The 21,482-nt window shown below is 46.0% G+C and overlaps 1 protein-coding gene across 4 annotated transcripts in view; it reads left to right on the forward strand.

Annotated features, from left to right (window-relative positions):
- ttc3 (tetratricopeptide repeat domain 3) overlaps positions 1-20,278 on the forward strand; it is a 166,081-nt gene extending 145,803 nt beyond the window's left edge. For all 4 annotated transcript variants that reach the window (XM_072513225.1, XM_072513227.1, XM_072513228.1 and 1 more), the window contains 6 exons: positions 1,029-1,130; positions 9,831-10,243; positions 10,739-10,865; positions 13,631-13,804; positions 16,769-16,861; positions 18,740-20,278. In XM_072513225.1, the coding sequence (XP_072369326.1) occupies positions 1,029-1,130; positions 9,831-10,243; positions 10,739-10,865; positions 13,631-13,804; positions 16,769-16,861; positions 18,740-18,862 (1,032 nt within the window). In that variant the 3' untranslated portion in view covers positions 18,863-20,278. The remainder of the gene's footprint in view (positions 1-1,028; positions 1,131-9,830; positions 10,244-10,738; positions 10,866-13,630; positions 13,805-16,768; positions 16,862-18,739) is intronic.
- The last annotated feature ends 1,204 nt before the right edge of the window (positions 20,279-21,482 follow it).

The following is a 21,482-nucleotide window of genomic DNA, read 5'->3' on the forward strand; positions in this document are numbered from 1 at the left end:
CTTCAATTACAATGTCTGTATTGTCTCCCTCCTTTGTAAAGGCAGGCGCAAAGTATTCATTGAGAACCATGCCCACATCCATTGCCTCCATACGTGTTACTTTTATGGCCTTTTGCCTTACTCTTTCCTTAGTTATCCTCTTAATGTATTGATGAAACATCTTTGGGCTCTCTGTGATTTTGCCTGTCAATATTCTTTCATGCCCTCTCTTTACGCTCCTTGTTTCCTTTTTTGATTTCACCCCTCCTTTCTATTCTCTCTTGGCGTTTCTAAAGTATTGAGCTTACTGTGTCTCACATAAGCTTCCCTTTTGTGCCTTAAGCTCCTTGACATCCAGACGGCTCTACATTTGGCCATCCTACCCCTTTTTCTTGCGGGGACTTGTTTACTCTGAATCCTTTGCATGTCACTTTTGAATTCCTCCCGCTGTTCTGAAACTGATTCACCTTCAAGTAGCTGTTTGTAGTCTACTTTTGTCTAATCACTCCTCAGCTCGGTAAAATGGGCATTGGCCCAATTTACAACTTTAATTCCTGTTTTATCTTTGTCCGTTTCTATAATTGTGCTAAACATTCCACTTTAAATTCTGTGGACAACGGCTGGCACAGTGGCTAGCACTGCTGCCTCACGGTGCCGAGGACCCGGGTTCAATCCAGGCCCCAGGACACTGTCCATGTGGTGTTTCCACATGCATGGGTCTCACCCCCACAACCCAAAGATGTGCAGGGTAGGTGGATTGGCCAGGCTAAATTGCCCTTAATTAGAATTTCTTTTTTTAAAGAATGGGATCATTCTGGTGTCAGCAGACTTGACTTGATAGTGTGTTTGTACCAGTTAAATACCAAACAGTGGTCACGTTCCCTCGACGTGGTCACGTTCCCTCGACGTGGTCACGTTCCCGTGACATGCACTGAGACCACAGATTTTATCGATGAAGGTTGATGGTCTTTATCAGCAACATTTTTTGCAGAAAAGGTTTGAAAACTTCTCGAGCTTGAGCAATAACACAAAGTATTCAAATATTACAGATACAGTTTCATAATCAGATGACTCTGGTAAAAGATGGAACGCAACTGAACAGCCTTCCACTAGTGAATATCCCAAGCCTCCCAGCACTACCAAACTCTAACGTAAGTATTCAGTGAAATCTTTCTTTTCACAAAGTTTACACTTTTGACACTATATAGATGTATTCTGTCGGAAAAGCCTGCATCCTGCAGCATATGCCTCAATCATACGTCAGGTAATTCAAATTAGATAGAATTGAACATTAGTCAAACAAAACAATGGGACCTTAAGAAAACGCTCTAGTTTTCGTACGGATTTAGGGTTTTAGCCGCAGAATGTTTGTATAAACTCAGAAGACAAATGACTGCGTCGCTTAAACCTGTTTTAAAAATTACTGTTTGGATCTTGGGAGAATGGTCCATTGAACCAGCACAAAACTATTATTAACCAGCACAAAAGACAAGCCTGTTCAAATTGCCATTGACTAGTGCTGTTGTAACACATTGGTAAATACACAGTTATGCACGGTAGGTGCAGTCAGGTCTGCAGCAGGCACTAGATGCAAGAAAAGATTACCTCCTTGCCCACCATTCTATCTTCTCTGTTGGTCTTCGCTCAGACCATAAGACATAGGAGCAGAAATAGGACATTTGGCCCAGCGAGTCTGCTCTGCCATTCAATGAAATTGTGACTGACCTGATATATTCCTCAACTCCACTTTCCCACCTTCCCCCCAAAAAAAATCTCTCTAATTTGCTGTAAACCATTCAGACCCTTGAGCCTGTCTCTCTCTCTCTTTCTCCCCCCCCCCCCCATTAGAGCATGACTGATCTGAATCTCGACTCCATTTACCAATCATACCTTCCAAACCTGTGACTTCTACCACAAAGAGAAGAGGGCAACAAATGCAGGGGAACGCCACCACCTGCAAATTCCCCTCAAAGACACGGACCATCTGGACTTGGAAATATATCACCATTCCTCACTGACGCAGCGTCAAAATCCGGGAATTCCCTCCCAAACAGCACTATGGCTGAACCTACACTGTTAGCAATTGTATACTTTGACAATTACCTTGTTACGTCAATTGAATTGCTGAGGACAGATAATTGGCATTGGACCGAGTAGACACAGCTGCAACAGTTGGGGGTGGGGAACCATAAGGAATTTGTAACTGTACTGAGCTCTTTTAGGAATAAACTTTCTAACGGTAAAGGACAAGCTTCTGTATCATTCCTTCACCTTATATTGTTAATTAAATTGACACAAAGACTACAACAGTTCAAGAAGACAGCTTACCAGCACCCTCTTGAGGGCAATTATGGGCGAATAATAAATTTGTCCATAATTGCCTTAGCCACCAGCTCCACATCTCATGAAATAATTTTTTTTTAAACTCTATCTCTTGATATACTTATCTAGCAAAAAAAAACCTGTTTGTATCGGTCTTGAATCCGCCAATTGCTCTTGCATCCCACAGCCTTTTTAGGAACAGAAATCCAGATTTCCACTCCCCTTTTTGTGAAAAGGTGCTTTTCAATTTCCTACCTCAACAACCTTTCCAATTTGAAAACTATTTCTCTGCGCCTACTCTATTGAATCCTTGTAACGTTTTAAGCACCTTGACCAGATTACCCCTTGATCTCTATATTCGAGGGCTCACATGCGCCACATTTGTGCAACCTGTCCTCCGAGTTTAACCCTCCTGAGTTCCGGTACCATTTGGGTGAATATCCTTCCTGAAGTGCAGTTTACACAGTGGGCCGGGTGGGCCAGACTGAGGCTCTATAGAATTGATGCATCTAATCCTCCCCTTTGTACTTTAACCCCTTGCGAAAAAGGTCAAGGTCAATATTCCATTTTTCTTATTAGTTCACACGCTTGTAAATAGCGTTTAATGATTTGTCTACTTGTCTGCCAAATCTCCTCTTCCGGTACAATTCCTGATTTTACGCCATTAATGCAATAACCTATATTGTAGATGTAGACACAACTTTGATAGGTTTTTGAATAATATGTGACGGTAAAGTTATAAGAAGTTTCACCCCCGTCTCTCCTCCTTTGATTCCTGCAGTTACAGTGTGCTACCACTAACATTGGCTCCTTTCTAAGTGTATGTGTGACATTGTCTGTGCAGTGCCGTGCTACACTTTATCATAGATTATCATAGAATTTACAGTGCAGAAGGAGGCCATTCGGCCCACCGAGTCTGCACCGGCTCTTGGAAGGAGCACCCTACCCAAGGCCAACACCTACACCCTATCCCCATAACCCAGTACCCCACCCAACACTAAGGGCAATTTTGGACACAGGGCAATTTAGCATGGCCAATTCACCTAACCTGCACATCTTTGGACTGTGGGAGGAAACCGGAGCACCCGGAGGAAACCCACGCACACACGGGGAGGGTGTGCATACTCCGCACAGACAGTGACCCAAGCCGGAATCGAACCTGGGACCCTGGAGCTGTGAAGCAATTGTGCTATCCACAAGGCTACCGTGCTGCCCCACCACCACTTCACCAACCTTCAGGGAAAGAGACTCGGCTCATTGCTGAAAACTACAAAAACTTGTATATTCACATGACAAATTATCATTACCATGGGCATTTTGCAGATGAGGCGATGGACTTCAGTTGAAAGGGTTGGTGATGTTGAAGGGCTTGCTTTAAGTTGATATTTTTACAAATGTGGGAAAGATGCCTGTAGCAAGTCCTGTGGGCTTATAAAAGAAGTTTGAATATGGAATGGAAACAGAAACGCATGCAGTTTGATCAGTGTTGAAAGAATAAAGAATATGGCCAGGAACTTAGGAATCTAAAAGAAATTGTAAAGTCAGGAAAGAAACGAGGCCCTCTTAAGGATTTGAAGACAGGTCAGGAATTTTGAAATTGAGCCTCCGTAGATGAACAAACATCGTGGTGGTGAATGAGACTTTGTACGAGACAAGATGCAAGTAGTAAAGCTCAGAGTGAGTTAGAATTTAGCATATTATCATTCTGTGATGATCAGCCAGGATCGTGATGAATGGTGGAGCAGGCTCGAAGGGCCAAAAGGCCTTCACCTGCTCCTATCTTCTATGTATCTATGTATGTAGGGCAGTGCCAGGGAAGCCTAAATGTGTATTTGAAAAGTCTGCACGTCACCAAAGACTGGATGTGAGTTTCAGCAACAGAAAGGGGAGGTAAATGGAGACACTTCATGTTTGGGAGTGGAAGCACGTAGCCCTGGTGATGCATCTAAATGTTTTTTTTTTTTTTTAAATTTTATTAAAGTTTTCAAACACAATTTTTCCCCCTTACAAATCAACAAAAACGGCAACATGATAACTGATAGATAACATTGTTTAAATAAAATAGTGAACTAACAAAATAACACGAAATAGTGCTGCCCCACCCCTTCACCCCATCTAGAACACAAACAATTTACCCCCCCCCCCCCCCCCCCCCCGCACTCTGGGCCGCCGCTGCTGGCTATCTATTTTCCCCCTAACGTTCCGCTAGATAGTCAAGGAACGGTTGCCACCGCCTGGTGAACCCCTGAGCCGATCCCCTCAGCACAAACTCCATCCGCTCCAGTTTTATGAACCCTGCCATATCGTTTATCCAGGCCTCCACGCCGGGGGTTTCGCTTCCTTCCACATGAGTAAAATCCTACGCCGGGCAACTAGACGCAAAGGCCACAATATCGGCCTCTTTCGCCTCCTGCACTCCCGGCTCATCCGCTACCCCAAATATAGCTAACCCCCAGCTTGGCTTGACCCAGACCTTCACCACCTTCGAGATCACTCCCGCCACTCCCCTCCAGTGCCGGACACGACCAAAACATATGTGTGTGGTTCGCCGGGCTTCTCCCGCACTTGTCCTCCACTCCGAAGAACCTGCTCAACCTCGCTCCTGTTATGGGTGCTCTATGTAGCACCTTAAATTGGACCAGGCTAAGCCTGGCACACGAGGAAGAGGAATTTACCCTACTTAGGGCATCAGCCCACAAACCCTCCTCAATCTCCTCCCCGAGCTCCTCTTCCCATTTTCCTTTCAGTTCTTCTACCTGCTCCTCCCCCTCTTCTCTCATCTCCCGGTATATTTCGGACACTTTGCCCTCCCCGACCCACACCCCCGAAAGCACTCTATCCTGGATCCCCTGTGTCGGGAGCAACGGAAATTCCCTCACCTGTTGTCTCGTGAACGCCCTCACCTGCATATACCTAAAGATATTCCCCGGACGCAGCTCATACTTTTCCTCTAGCGCTCCCAAGCTCGCAAACGACCCATCTATAAATAAGTCTCCCACTCTCCTAATTCCTGCCCGGTGCCAGCTCTGGAACCCTCCGTCCAACCTCCCTGGGGCAAACCTATGGTTGTTCCTGATCGGGGACCACACCGAGGCTCCCAGCACACCACTCTGCCGCCTCCATTGCCCCCAGATACTTAATGTTGCCGCCACCACTGGGTTCGTGGTAAACCTTTTCGGGGAGAGCGGTAGTGGCGCCGTCACCAGCGCTTTTAAGCTCGTTCCTTTACAGGACGCCATCTCCAGCCTTTTCCACGCCGCCCCCTCTCCCACTATCATCCATTTACGGATCATCGCCACATTGGCGGCCCAGTAATAGTCGCCCAAATTTGGCAACGCCAGTCCCCCTCTGTCCCTGCTACGTTGCAGGAACCCCCTCCTTACCCTCGGGGCCTTCCCTGCCCACACGAAGCTCATGATGCTCCTATCTATTTTTTTGAAAAAGGCCTTAGTGATCAATGTAGGGAGACATTGAAACACAAGTAGGAACCTCGGGAGGACCATCATCTTAATCGCCTGTACTCTGCCCGCCAGTGACAGCGGCTGCATATCCCACCTTTTGAAATCCTCTTCCATTTGCTCCACCAGCCGAGTCAGATTAAGTCTGTGTAAGGTTCCCCAGCTCCTGACTATCTGAATCCCCAGGTATCGGAAGTTTCTTCCACTCTCCTTAGCGGCAGGCCATCTATCCCTCTACTCTGGTCCCCAGGGTGTATCACGAAAAGCTCACTCTTTCCCATGTTCAGCCTATATCCCGAGAAATCTCCAAACTCCCTCAATATCTGCATAACCTCTGTCATCCCCCCCACTGGATCCGCCACGTATAGCAGTAGGTCATCTGCGTAGAGTGACACTCGGTGTTCCTCACCCCCTCTAACCACCCCTCTCCATTTCCTGGAGTCTCTCAGCGCTATGGCCAGTGGTTCAATTGCCAGCGCGAACAGTAATGGGGACAGTGGGCATCCCTGTCTTGTTCCCCTATGTAGTCGAAAATACTCCGACCTTTGCCGATTTGTGACTACACTTGCCATTGGGGCCCCATAGAGGAGTTTAACCCAGCTGACAAACCCCTCCCCGAACCCGCACCTCCTCAGCACCTCCCATAGGTACAAACACTCTACCCTATCAAATGCCTTCTCTGCATCCATTGCCACCACTATCTCTGCCTCCCCCTCTGCTGGGGGCATCATTATCACCCCCAATAGCCGTCGCACGTTGACATTCAATTGTCTCCCCTTTGCGGACCCTGTCTGATCTTCGTGCACCACCCCCGGGACACAATCCTCTATCCTCATTGTCAGCACTTTTGCCAGCAACTTGGCGTCCACATTCAGGAGCGAGATAGGCCTATAAGACCCGCATTGCAGCGGGTCTTTATCCCGCTTCACGATTAGTGATATCGTCGCCTCTGACATTGTCGGGGGTAGGGTCCCCCCTTCTCTGGCCTCGTTAAAGGTTCTTACCAGCAGCGGGGCCAACAAGTCCACGTATTTCCTGTAAAATTCCACTGGGAACCCGTCAGGTCCCGGGGCCTTCCCTGCCTGCATGTTCCCCAGCCCTTTGGTCACCTCGTCCACCCCAATTGGCGCCCCCAGGCCTGCCACCTCCTGCTCCTCCACCCTCGGGAACCTTAGTTGGTCCAGAAACTGCTGCATCCCCTCTTTTCCCACCGCGGGTTGGGACCTATATAACCTCTCATAAAAGGTCTTGAACACCTCATTTACCTTCCCTGCTCTCCGCACCGTGGTTCCCGTTTCATCCCTAACTCCCCCTATTTCCCTCGCCGCTGTCCTCTTACGAAGCTGGTGGGCCAACAGGCGACCCGCCTTTTCCCCATTTCATATCTCATCCCCTGTGCCTTCCTCCACTGTGCCTCTGCCTTCCCTGTGGTCAGCAGGTCAAACTCCGTCTGGAGTCGTCGCCTCTCCCTATATAGTCCTTCGTCCGGGGCCTCCGCATATTTTTTATCCACACTCAAAATCTCCCCCAGTAATCTTTCCCTCTCTTTGGCCTCTGTTTTCCCCTTGTGAGTCCTGATGGAGATCAACTCTCCCCTGACCACCGCCTTCAGCGCTTCCCATACTACCCCCACTCGGACCTCCCCATCATCGTTGTCCTCCAGGTACCTTTTCGATACATCCCCGCACCCTTCCGCAGACTCCCTCATCCGCCAATAATCCCACATCCAGTCGCCAGAGTGGACGCTGTTCCCTCTCCTCTCCTAGTTCCAGATCCACCCAATGTGGGGCATGGTCTGAAACAGCTATGGCCGAGTACACCGTTCCTTCCACCCTCGAAATCAGTGACCTTCCCAAAACGAAGAAATCTATCCGGGAGTATACCTTATGGACATGGGAGAAAAAGGAGAACTCTTTGGCCAGCGGCCTAGCAAATCTCCACGGATCCACTCCCCCCATTTGGTCCATAAACCCCCGAAGCACCTTGGCCGCTGCCGGCCTTCTTCCGGTCCTGGATCTAGATCTATCTAACCCTGGGTCTAGCACGGTGTTGAAGTCCCCCCCCCCCCCCCCCATTACCAGGTTTCCTACCTCCAGGTCCGGGATGCGTCCCAGCATCCGCTTCATAAATCCCGCATCATCCCAGTTCGGGGCGTATACGTTGACCAGCACGACCTCTATTCCCTGCAATCTGCCACTCACCATCACATATCTGCCCCCGCTGTCCCCTCCAATGTTCCTAGCCTCGAACGACACCTGTTTCCCCACCAATATGGCCACCCCTCTATTCTTTGCATCCAGCCCTGAGTGGAACACCTGTCCCACCCATCCTTTCCTTAACCTAACCTGGTCCGCCACCTTCAGATGCGTCTCTTGAAGCATGGCCACGTCTGCCTTCAGTCCTTTTAAGTGCGCGAACACTCGGGCCCTCTTAATCGGCCCATTTAGGCCTCTCACGTTCCACGTGAACAGCCGGACTGGAGGGCTGCCCGCCCCCTTCCCTGTCGACTAGCCATCACCCTCTCTGGGCCAGTCCCACGTCCGCCTCAACCACCTTTTCTCTTACCAGCTCCCTTTCGATCTCAGCAGTAACAACCCAGTTGGTCTCTTCCCCCCCCCCCCCCCCCCCCGGGCTAGGTCCCCAACTAGCATGGTTACTCCCCCCATATTGCTTCCGAAAGTCAGCTGACTTCAACTGACCCCGGCTTCTCCCGCTCTCTCCTTGACCCACCCGTGTGAGGAACACCCATCCTCCTTGCGCCTATCTTCCCGCCATCATCTCTGGCGCGGGAAAAGAAAAAGAAACCCCGCGCTTTCTAGAACCATCCCGCCCCCCCTTGGCGCAGCTCCCCCTACCGCCCCGTTCCCATTCCCCATCCCCCGCCTGTGTCTCTTTTTCCCCCCACAGGCGCCCACATTTCTCAGTGTCCCCCCCCCTCACCAATTTACACCTCTATACATCAGCATTGTCGTTTCCTCTCCAACATCAGTCCCTCAGTTCTGGTCCAGTTTCTCTTTTTGAATGAAGGTCCATGCTTCTTCTGACGTTTCAAAATAGTAATGTCTATCCTGGTGTGTGACCCATAATCGCGCCGGCTGCAACATCCCGAACTTCACTTTCTTCTTATGCAACACCTCCTTGGCTCGATTGAAACTCTCCCTCCTTCTCGCCACCTCTGCACTCCAATCCTGATACACTCGTATCACCGCATTCTCCCATCTGCTACTTCGTACCTTCTTGGCCCATCTCAGAACAACCTCTCTGTCGTTGAAGCGGTGAAATCTCACGATCATCGCCCTATGTGGTTCTCCAGCCTTTGGTCTCCTCGCAGGGACCCGGTGGGCCCCTTCCACTTCCAAGGGGCCCGAGCGGGCCTCAGCTCCCATTAGCGAGCGTAGCATCGTGCTCGCATAAGCCCCGCCGTCAGCTCCTTCCACTCCCTCGGGGAGACCCAGGATCCGGAGGTTCTTTCTCCTTGATCTATTTTCCAGGACTTCAATTCTTTCGATGCACTTCTTATGGAGCGCCTCGTGCGTTTGCATTTTGACCGCTAGGCCCAGGATCTCGTCCTCATTGTCCGTTACCTTCTGCTCCACCACACGGAGCTCCATCTCCTGGGCCTTTTGTGTCTCTTTAAGCCCCTCGATTGTCTGTAGCATCGGGGCCAGCACCTCCTTTTTTTAGCAGCTCCACACACCATCTTAAAAATTCATCCTGGTCCGGTCCCCATGTCGCCTGGGCTCCCTCCGACGCCATCTTGCTCCTTTCTTTCCTCTGCCGCTGCCCTCGAGGATTCTCCGAGATCTGGCCGCCGACGCCGATCTTTTTCTTTCCCACTGGGGGGGACTCCCTGTCGCTTCACCCCACACCGGGTTTTGTCGAAAACAAAATTCCCGTTGGGGCTCTTAAAAGACGCCGAAACGTGCGGCTTAGCTGGTCATCGCCGCGACCGGAAGTCAATGCATCTAAATGTTTGACGACCTGTTTGTGTGTAAATGTAAAGTAACCTTTTCATTTAAGCAACTGAGTTTAGAAAAAAAACAAATTTCATCTTGTTGCCATTTATTTCAGATGATACTGGAGAATGGGAGCTTTGTTGATCCTGCTATTATAGCATCTTTCCCTTCTGCAAGTGAGATTTCATCCATTCCGCAAGCTGGTGCAACACACAAACCTCTGTCTTCTCTAATGCAAGCGACCTTAGGAACGGCTAAAGTAACTTCTAAGGCTCCATCTGTGACATCTAGTTTTCAAAACCAGTCTTCCGCAAATCAAATTCAACATAAAGCGTCTTTGGCAAAACATCAGTCTGCCTGGCTGCCAATAAATAATAAATCAGCAAAACCTCCAGTACCTGAGCTTGCAAAGTCTGCTGTTATTCAGCCTCCTGCAAGCCGACCTGTGATTACAACATCTCAGCAATCCAAGAACAGCTTTGATAAAATCATCAACCGTCTTTCGACCATGTTCCCCCATTATTCAAGGTAAGGCTGCGGCCAATTTAAACAGTTAATAAGTTTACATGATCTTACATGAATATTGCTATAATTCTGAGCTGGGTTACTAGCCTTTGGGGTGGCACAGTGGTTAGCACCGCTGCCTCACAACACCAGGGTCCCAGGTTCAATTCCGGCCTCGGGTCACTGTCTGTGCGGAGTCTGCACGTTCTCCCCGTGGCTGCGTGGGTTTCCTCCGAATGCTCTGGTTTCCTCCCACAGTCCAAAGATGTGCAGGTTAGGTGGATTGGCCACACTAAATTGCCCCTTAGTGTCCAAACGGTTAGGGTGGAAGCCTGGGCTTAAGTAGGGTACTCTTTCCAGGGGGCAGTGCAGGCTCAATGGGCCGAATGGCCTCCTTCTGCAGTGTAAATTCTATGAAAGCTAAACAAAAGTTGCTGTGTTCGAGCAGTGCAGTATTAAGGTCAGCGATAAGTGTTTTGTAACAAATACTGAATCATAGTTGTTTGTCCTGCTTTCTAGGGCCCATCTGACTAACTTCATTAAAGAGGTTCGTAGTGCAAATGGTGGTTCCCTTTCTGGATTAGTATACGATGAAATAATCAACAGAGTGGCAGAACTCATCTTGGATCGTCAGGACAAAACAAGGGTGAGAATCTGGCACTTGGGATTGTGAAAGATGGAAATGGAAACGGTTAAATGGTGATTCCTATCTTGCCCCACTTTAATATTTAACAAGGCGGAGAAGTCTGGATGGTTTAAAGGTTTATTCCTGCAGTGCGTGGAACAAGATTGTGGTAAGATAAAAGTTTGAGTGCCTTCCACATCATTTTCAAATCATCTCTGGCCACAGGAGAGGTGCCAGAGGGCTGGATGACAGCTAATGTGCTACCATTATTCAAGATAAACCAGGTAATTACAAACCAGTGAGTCTAACATCAGCGGTAGGCAAATTATTGGAAAAACCTCTGAGGAACAGAATTAATCTCCACTTGGTTTTTATGATAATCGACAATGGTTTCTTGGTCACCTTTAGATTTTTAATTCCAGATTTTAATTGAATTCAATCTTCACCATAGTCCGTGGAACAAGAATGGTGAGATCAAAGCCGAGTCCCCCGAGCATGACTCTGGGTCTGTGGATTTTTAGTCCAGCGACAATCCCATGACGCCACTGCATGGGCCTCACTAAGGCTTATGACAAGGTCTCACATGGGAGGCTGGTCAAGAAGGGAAGAGCCCATGTGATTCCAGGGCAATTTGGCAAATTGGACCCATAGATTGGCTTAGTGGCAGGAGTCAGGACAATGATCAAAGGTTGTTTTTGCGACTGGAAGCCTGTTGTCCAGTGATGTACCGCAGGGTTCGTTGCTGGGTCCCTTGCTGTTTGTAGCATACTTAATAATCTCGATGATCAGTAAGTGTGCAGATCACACAAAAATTGATGGTGTGGTAAATAGTGAGGAGCTAAGCCTTAGGTTATCGGATGGTATGGAAGGGTTGGTCAGATGGGGGCAGAACAGAGGCAAATGGAATTTTACCCTGATAAGTGTGATATGATGTATTTTGGGAATACTAACAAGGAGGGAATCCACAATGAACAGTAGGACTTTTGGGAGCATAGCTGGGCAGAGGAACCTTGGAGTGCATGTACATAGATCCCCGAAGACGGCAGGACAGGTAGATAAGGTGGTGAATAAGGTTTGTGGGATATTTAGAGCAGACAGGTTATGATGGAGATGTTTAAAATGTTCATTAAGCCACAGCTGGAATACAATGTGCAGTTCTGGTGGTCTCACTATAGGAAGGATGTGATTGCACCAGAAAGGGACAGAGGAGGATCACCAGAGTGCTCCTGGGCTGGAGCGTTTCAGCTGTGGAGAGAAGCTGGCTAAGCTTGGGTGTTTTCCTTAGAGCAGAGGGGGGAACCAATCGAGGTGTACAAAATAAAGAGGGGCATAGATAGGAAGAAACTTTTCCTCTGAGTAGAGGCATCAATAACCAGGGGGCATAGATTTCATGAACAGGAGATTTCGAGGGGATTTGAAGAAAGGTTTTTTAACCCAGAGGGTGGTGGGAATCTGGAACTCGCTGCCTGAAAGAGTGGTAGAGGTGGGAACCCTCAACATTTAACGAGTATTTAGATAAGCACTTGAAACACCATAGCATACAAGGCTTCGGGCAAACTGCAGGAAGATGGGATTCGAATAGATTGGTGCTTGATAACTGGGCCAAAAGGCCTCTTTTTCAGCTGTAAAACTCTGACTCTATTGCAGTCCGCTGTGTTCTGGACTTTTGTGTGGAGATTTAAATTGAAAACAAACATTGTTCATTTTGACCTGCCTTCCCTTTTGCATTATGACCAAGAATGGCAATGCCCCCAGTCTCGAAGCAAAACACACAGGTTTCTATCATCCATAATCCCAAGAGCCCCAGGTCACTGTTGATTGCTCTGTCTCACTTCAGTAATCTCCCTCCATCCTTCAACGCTCAGTTCTATTATACAGTGGCTACTGTAAGAACAGCTGATATCAGTTTATATTCCAACACCTCAGGCACTTTCCCGAAGATGGCCCATTTCAGGAAGCTGTGCCTTTGTAGGAGGGTTTTATTTTGGCCTGATGCCCCTTAAACTACAAAGACGTGTGCCAAAGGCAGTATGTGCTCATCTTCCAAGAAAGCCCGTCAGCGGCCCTTGAAGTGTCACCTCTGTCAAATTCTGACTAATAGTGCTCCTATGAAGTGCCTCTGGATATTTTAGTGGAAAACAAGTTATTGTGCCCAATACTATTTTGACTGATCTGTTCGAAACCCATTTAAAGTGGCCCACCTCTGATTGTTAATTATGATTGCTAATCATAATTAACAATATTATTATCCCCTGCAGTGGCTGAAAGTTTGTTACTCTGGCTATTGTGTGATCCCTAATCTGTATTGAAGCAATTAATCGCGGCCGATTTACAGCAGGGCTGCTGCAATTGGTCTTGATGCTTGGGAGAAATATTACACGGTGTATAAAGTTCTGCAGGGATCCATAGGGTGACAGTTAGCGGATCATTCTGAAGCTAAAACAACTTGCATGTCTATTGAGTCTTCAACATAGTAAAATATTCCGAGGCATTTCATAGGAGCATCATTAGTCAGAATGTGACAGAGATTTAAAGATTTAGGAAGGGAATTTCAGAGCTCAGGTTCTAGGCAGCTGAAAGCAAATATTATTATACTCAGAAAAAATATTAAACTTATTTCTGCAATGCTACTTAGAAATTGTAACCAGAACGTATGCATGATGTTTTAATGAATTCAAGCTTAGATGGTGTTAGTTGTCAGAATTGGTCTTATTGATTTTAATGAAGAGCACATGACTGGTATAATGATGCCTGTATATTTGTTTTACCCCACCCTCACCTTACAGTTTCCGTCTTCCACCATTCAACAGTCCGCAATCCTGGCTCACCAAAGGCCAACCTCTGACTTTGTTGCTTTACCTGCAGCATTGGGTGAGGGCTCGAGACCAAATACTCCCTCAGCTGCTTGGAAACCTGACAAAGCTCAGACTGTCTCACAGTGGCATGGAAACGATCCTGCAGTAAGTGAGAGTCAAGTATATATTTCACTGCCTTCACTATAATGGTAGGGACAAGGAAAGACTGCCGACACACTGTGCACAAATAACATCAAAGTCTTATCAAGTTCTTGCCCAAACTTTGTCGAAAAATTAACAGCGTGAACCAAGCCCGCAAGTTATTCATGTGCAAATTGACTAGCAACATGAGACGGGAAGATACCCCATGAGTTGCAAATTGACGTTTCCTGCTGATTTGCTGCTTTGTGAAAATAGCATCTCATCCTTTTGAAGTTGCTGCATTTGCACATAAGGTTTGGCATTAAACTCACCAAAGCAAAACAGCTTAAGGTACCCTTTTAACAATTGTTAATGATGCCTATCAACCCTTGCCCAGAAAGTAAATTACTAAAAGTAAATGTGGAGTCTCATTTCTTCAGGTTTTGGATTGTTGGCGATTTAACGATATCAAATTTTTAAAAATGTAATAAAAGTTAAAAGTCTTGCTTTTCCTGTCTGTCTCTTCTTCCGTTCTCCTCATTTCTCTTTCTCGAGCTGATTCAACAATTACTTAATCAGAGGTGGGCCACTTTAAATGGGTTTCGAACAGATCTGGCCAGGTAAATTGAAACGGGCAGATAGAAATGTAGGGTGCGATTCTCCGGCTTCCCAGCTGCGTTCGCTGGTGGCGGGATTCTCTGCTCTCGCCCTGTCAATGGGAATTCCCATTCGAGCCACTCCACGCCGCTGGGAAACCCATGGGCGCTGCCAGCGGGACCAGAAAATCCGCCGTCAGCGAATGTCCGGAGAATTCCAGCCCTAATCGAACAATGGTGACTTTTAAAGAAATGGTTTGGGTGTATTCTGGATACAGTCCCCTGAGGGGAAATATAGACCAACAAAATCTAGAGCTTCCTGGATGGTGAAAGAGATGGAGAGTAGGATGAAGCAGAGGAACGGCATAATGACAGATGCCAATGAATAATAAAATAAGAACCAGGATGAATTTAAAACACTTCAGAAAATGAAAACGGAAATGAGAGGGGCAAAAACAGAAGATAGATTAACAGTAAACATAAAAGGGCATTGAAAGGCTTTCTATAGGAATTTAATATTGCTAAGTGCTAAGATGATGGTTGAGGCTGATTAGAAACCAAAGTGGAGACCTATGCATGGAGGCAGAGGGTATGGGCCAAGGTTCCAAATGGGCACTTTGCAGCTTCGTTACCAATGGACAAGATGCTGCCAAAGTCCGAGTGGATGAAGAGATACCGGATGGGTTTTACATTGATAGAGGATGGAAGTACAGGAACAACAACTAACTGTACTTAACAGTAAATGAGTTAATAGGTTTGGATGGAATGCATCCTGGGTAGCTGAGGGAAGGGTGGAAATTCTGGAGTTATTGGCCATAATATTCCACGCCTGCTTTGATGTGGGAGTGGTGCCAGAGGATGGGAGAAATTCCACATTTTATACCTTTGTTCAGAAAAGAGTGTGAGGATAAAGCCTACAACTACAGGCCGGTTAATTTAGCCTCTGTGGAGGGAATGCTTTGGAAACAATAAAGCTGGTCAAAATGTCACCTAAACAAATGTGGACTAATTAGGGAAAATGAACAAAAGATTTGTTAAAGGAAAATAATTAACACTTAATTGAGTTTTTTGGTAAGGTAACCGAGGTGGTCACTGTGGTGAATATGGACTTTTAAAAGGAAGCGCCACATAATTGACTTGCCAGCAAGGTTGAAGTCCATGGAATAGAAGGAGCCGTGGATATGAACAAAGCGGGAGATGAGATTGGCTGAGTGACAGGAAACAAAGCTGTGGTGAACAGATTTTTGGATAGAGGAAAATATTCAGTGGTGTTCGCAGAGGCCACTAGCGGGACTACTTTTCATGATATATATCAATGACTTGGACTTAAGTGTACAGGTCAGCATTTTATTTACAGGTGGCACAGAACCTGGAAATATAATGAACTAGGAGGAGGATAGTGAAACCCTATCCCTAACCCTAACTTCAACAGCACCTAGGCTGATGTAAAGGAACCATGTGCCAAATCAATTTTAACACAGACAAGTGCAAAGTGACACGTTTTGATAGGAAAAATGAGGAGAGGCAATATAAACTAGAGGTACAATTCAGGAAAGAGTACAGGAACAGAGAGACCCTGGGGTGGTGTAACTCGGTGAAGGTGGCAGGGCAGGTTGAGAAAGAAACTGTTCCCATTTGCAGGCTGGTTGAGAACCAGGGGACACTGATTTAAGGTGATTGGTAAAAGAACCTGGCAGGGACATGAGGAAAACCATTTTTATGCAGCGGGTGGCTATGATCTGGAATGCACTTACTGGGAGTGTGCTGGAAGCTGATCACTTCTGACTTTTAAAGGGGAATTTGGGAATTATTTGAGGAGAAAAAAGTTACAGCGCCGAGGGGAGAGTACAGGGAAGTGATGCTAGCTGGATTTCTCTTACAGAAAGACAGCATGGACTCGATGGGCTGAACTGCCTCCTTCTGTTACCATTCTGTGAGCTTACCCACTCTTATTTACACTCTTCCTCAGTCCTTCCTGTGTTAATTTCTCCATCCTTTCATGTCATTGGTTCATCAAGCTCCCAGATGCCTTGTTGCCCTCACTACACTCTTCCCAGCTTGTACTTCCATCAGCTATGGTGAAGAAACACCTTTGAGGTAACGGTACAGGGAGATATTTAACAGGACATACCCTGAAATGGCACACTCTCATAAATTGTGACCATTGGAAACTTAAGCTCTAGTTCACTGTTTTGAACATTCAAATAGGACAGAATTTTGCTGGTGAAGTCTTCCCCCAGCATGATGCATCTCAACTCGTGAAGGGGGAGCATTGGGTGAAGAGAGAAAGGAGCATAGCAGAGCTAAGGTCATTAGATGGAGCACAGTGAACGAGATGGTTTTTAATTGGCAAGGATGGTTGTTGAAAAGTTTTCCTTATTTCTCATCATAGACATTTGATGCCGAGCCTTGTATTATTTGTCACGAGGATTTAACACGAGACAGTGTGTGTGTGCTTCAATGCAAACATCACTTTCATAAACTGGTAAGCATAGCTGTCAATTCATCTCATTTTTGTAATTTAGAAGTGTTAATGAATGGCCTGCGTTAGATGGTAAATGGCCTGCGTTAGATGGTAAATGGCCTGCGTTAAATGGTAATGGCCTGCGTTTGATGGTAAATGGCCTACGTTAGATGGTAAATGGCCTACGTTAGATGGTAAATGGCCTACGTTAGATGGTAAATGGCCTGCGTTTGATGGTAAATGGCCTGCGTTAGATGGTAAATGGCCTGCGTTAGATGGTAAATGGCCTGCGTTAGATGGTAAATGGCCTGCGTTAGATGGTAAATGGCCTGCGTTAGATGGTAAATGGCCTGCGTTAGATGGTAAATGGCCTGCGTTTGATGGTAAATGGCCTGCGTTTGATGGTAAATGGCCTGCGTTAGATGGTAAATGGCCTGCGTTAGATGGTAATGGTGAGGTTGGGAGGAAGAATGGATTGAAAGATCATCCTGCCAGATCATTTCTACACAGGGTGAAAGCTGAACCTAATAATTAATTAATGCTAATACAGCAAAAATATCATTAAATGTCCACGTTATTCGACACGGGGAGAGGACAGTTGAAATTTGAAATGAATAAAGACCAGCCTGAATTTCTATGGTGCTTATCAGCCAAATCCTTTTGAGGTCATCGTTGTAATACGGGAAATGTGGCAGCCGATTTGTGCACAGCACAACAAGGCGATAAAAGTCCAAATTCCCCCTAAATGTCAGTACTATGTAATGCTGTGTACGAATTGCTACACTATTGTGATTAAAGGGCTGACATCTATTCACGTGAAGTCAAAATTTGCAATTCTGATAATTCTGGAAAATGCAGGTGAGTTGGGTTTGATATGAGTAATTCCTGCAACTTCTCCAGAGGGTGTGGTCAAGATGAGGATAGCTCACCTTCGGAGAAGGGGGTAACATGACAGCATTAACCCAGTTGTTACTGGCCTGCTTTTAAAGTCAGGTAAGCGAGAATGACAAAGAGGGAAAGTGCTCATTCTGCAGAGCTATAATCGTGCATAAGATTTCCTTGATAATTTTAAAGAATGGTGACGGAAGAGGTTGTTTAAATTATGATACAATTTGGTTCATGATTCAACTTCCAACTAGATCATTTTTGTTACCTGTTAACTGCTTCGATAGTGACCTGTTGTACCACTAAATTGGGCTGTTGATCTGTAAACATTTTTTAAATCCCGTTCACCTATGTCCATTAACAAAGCATTGCTTGATTGAGAGACAGTTGGACTCTCCCTCCGTCGTCTCCAGCCCCAAACCAAACCCTCCCCACCACCTCCCGAGATATCCCCACCTCCCCCATTCTAATCTCTTGTGCACGCCAAGTTTTTTCAAAGTAAATTTGGAGTACCCAATCTTTTTTTTTCAAATTAAGCGGCAATTTAGCGTGGCCAATCCACCTAAACTGCACATCTTTTTGGGTTGTGGGGGTGAGACCCACGCAGACACGGGGTGAATATGCTAACAACATACGGACAGTGACCCAGGGCCAGGATCGAACCCGGGTCCTCGGTGCCGTGAAACCGCAGTGCTAACCGCTGAGCCACCATGCTGCCCTGCTCGCCAGGTTTTAATTGGTCCACCATTGACAGCCATGCCTTCAGCTGCCAAACCCCAAGCTCTGGAATTCCCTTCCTAAACCTCTTTCTTTCTTTTAAGACACTGCTTAAAGCTATGTTTTTGACTATCTGCTTTAATCCGGTCTGATGTGGCTGTGTCAAATTTGGCCTTGTAATGCTCCTGTAAAGTACCTTGGGCTGTTTGTTATGTTAAAGACACGTCATTGTTCCATTGTGAAATCGGTAGAATGATGAATGTGCTGAAAATTTTTTTATGATTTGCCATCCTACAGTGCATCAAGCAATGGCTGAGAGAGAATAGCACCTGCCCAACATGTCGAGTTCATGCTCTCCTGTCTGAAGATTTCCCTGAACTGCCTGAAATTATAAAAAATGCACCAACCTTTCATTCTTAAGTGTGTGTTCGGTGAGGGAATCAACATATATAATTGTTGAAGTTACAGCGATCATTGCTTTCTACAATGTTGTCAAATTATTGTTTGTTCCATAAACATACGTTTGATTTTAATCTGGCCTTCAAAAAAAGGAGGAATGGGGAGGGCTACGTGGAGAAGGTGGGGGGGTGGCTGGAGGTGAATTTCTCACTCGGGGCTTGCGCAGGTGCGATGGGTCGAATGGTCTCCTGTGCTGTAACGTTTTGGAAAAAGTGACTCCTAACTTCAGAGAACTAAGTGCCATTCAACTTCGATAAAAGGAGGTCATTTGTGACCTGTTAAAACGTGTATTTATCAGGAATTGTGACGTTTCTTAAAGATTGTCATGCCAAAGTGACAGCGAAAATGGAAACGGTTCAGCTGTTCTCTCAAGATCCAAATGTGACCATGATCTCACTTTGTTTTTGAAGCATTTGTGTTAAGATTGCAAGGGAATAGCAAGTTGAGCACTCAATATTTTGCAATTTTAATGTTTCCACAATATAATCCCTCAAGGAGGTTTTAGGATTTATGGTAAACCAGCTGAATATTTTGTATAAATGCCAAATTGAAATGCCTTCTGCCCCATCGTGTGCCATATTGATTTTTTAAATTTATTTTTTGTTGCATAAATGCACCAGCTATTAAGTTGAAGAGACTATATACGTATTCTTGTTACATAAGTCATAATTGTGAGGAGCTGGAGGTTAAAACAATATTTAGAACTACACAGGCCTGAATGTATTGGGCAATCTCATAATATCAATAATCTTTATTATTGTCACAAGTGGGCTTACATTAACCATTACCACTGAATTAAGTTACTGTGAAAATCCCCTAGTCGCCACATTCCGGCGCCTGTTCGGGTACACAGAGGGAGAATTCAGAATGTCCAATTCACCTAACAAGCCCATCTTTCGGGACTTGTTGGGTAACCTTAGTTTGTGGCCACAGAATGGTTTCCGGGATCGTCTGTTTTTATTTTAGAAGCATATGGGTTTGATTAGTATTCAAATTGATGTGCCAGCCCTCATTAAGGATCTGTTCTAGCTGACGGGGGTGGGGTGGGAGAGAAAATGGCTATCACACCATACGTTAATTAGAAATAAAAACAAAATACTGGAAACACTTGGCAGCTCTGGTGGCTTCTGTGGAGAGTGAAAGGGTCAGCTTCTCGGCTCAATGACCTTTCGTCAGATCTGGGGAAAGTTGAATGATATTAATTTGCCCGAGTAAGGAAGATTAGAGTGGACGACATGGGGGAAAATATCTATCAATTCACCATCACAACACACCATGCCACCTACCCTATTTTGTTGTGCTGACTTGTTGAACTACATCTGAAAGGTGATGGCGTTTTTAAATAATCTATAAATAAAACATTGAACCTTTGAGAAATGTGGCCTTTAGAACGTTATTGAAGTCTAATGTGGACTCACTTTCCTCCCCTCCGGCTATGAGCACGATCAGCATATTGAATGTTTTTTAACCCCCATTTACAAACATTTCTTCCTTTCTCCACCTGTGGAGCCCTCAGTCTTTATCGCACACCTCATTGTGAGGTGTTCAGTCACCAAATGGTGTTCATGAACCGTAAGGAAACGGGAAAGAAAACAATGTGCGGCCATCATTTGCTGCAGCAGATCATCAACTGGTGTCGACTGCTCTTTGTGCGCATTTAGATTTCTAAATGTATAACTTTGCAGCAAGGGAAAGCAACTGTCTTGCAATTGAAACTGAAACATAGAATAATTACCAGCGTAGGGACTGAGAAGAGGTTATAAATTGGAAGGTGAATTAATTGTCAAATCAGGGACATAAAGAAATATATAAAGTTAGATTTGGTTGAGACAGAAAGGAAGATCACTTCAAAAATATTATATTCTTGAAATCCCCAGTGATAATTACCTTAGGAAAGGGGTTCCACGTTTGGTAATAATTAATTCAGTGACGGAGAATCAGTAACATCAAACTTAGTTGAAATGATGACTGGGGTGAGTTTAGTCCAGATCTACTGTGCGCTGACCACAAATAACTTCACAGCATTTCAGAGGGCAACTAACAAGATGCCATTTCCTCAAAGTTGACGGCAGACCTACACAACTCGGACATCAACTTTTGAACATGCGAACCACACATTGCTCCTTGGCTGAACTTGCTGCATCATTTGTGGTACTAACCCGCCACCGTTATTTTAACAGCAAAATATAAGTCCGTAAATCTGAAACGAGGAAGTGTTGGACACGCGCAGCATAAGAACTAGGAGCAGGAGTAGGCCATCTGGCCCTTCGAGCCTGCTCCGCCATTTAATGAGATCATGGCTGATCTTTTGTGGACTCGGCTCCACTTTCCCGCCCAAACAAGGGCGGGAAAGTTATCAAGGGCATCTGTGGAGAGAGAACATCACTGTTAACAGTGATTTAGATATTTCAGTAAGCTCAGGGAAGGTGGTAAAAGATGGGGAGGGGTGGCATTGTTAGTCAAGGACAGTATTACAGTGGCAGAAAGGACGTTTGATGAGGACTCGTCTACTGAGGTAGTATGGGCTGAGGTTAGAAACAGGAAAGGAGAGGTCACCCTGTTAGGGGTTTTCTAGGCCTCC

Source organism: Scyliorhinus torazame, chromosome 8 (genome assembly GCF_047496885.1).
Source record: "Scyliorhinus torazame isolate Kashiwa2021f chromosome 8, sScyTor2.1, whole genome shotgun sequence".
Taxonomy (NCBI): Eukaryota; Metazoa; Chordata; class Chondrichthyes; order Carcharhiniformes; family Scyliorhinidae; genus Scyliorhinus; species Scyliorhinus torazame.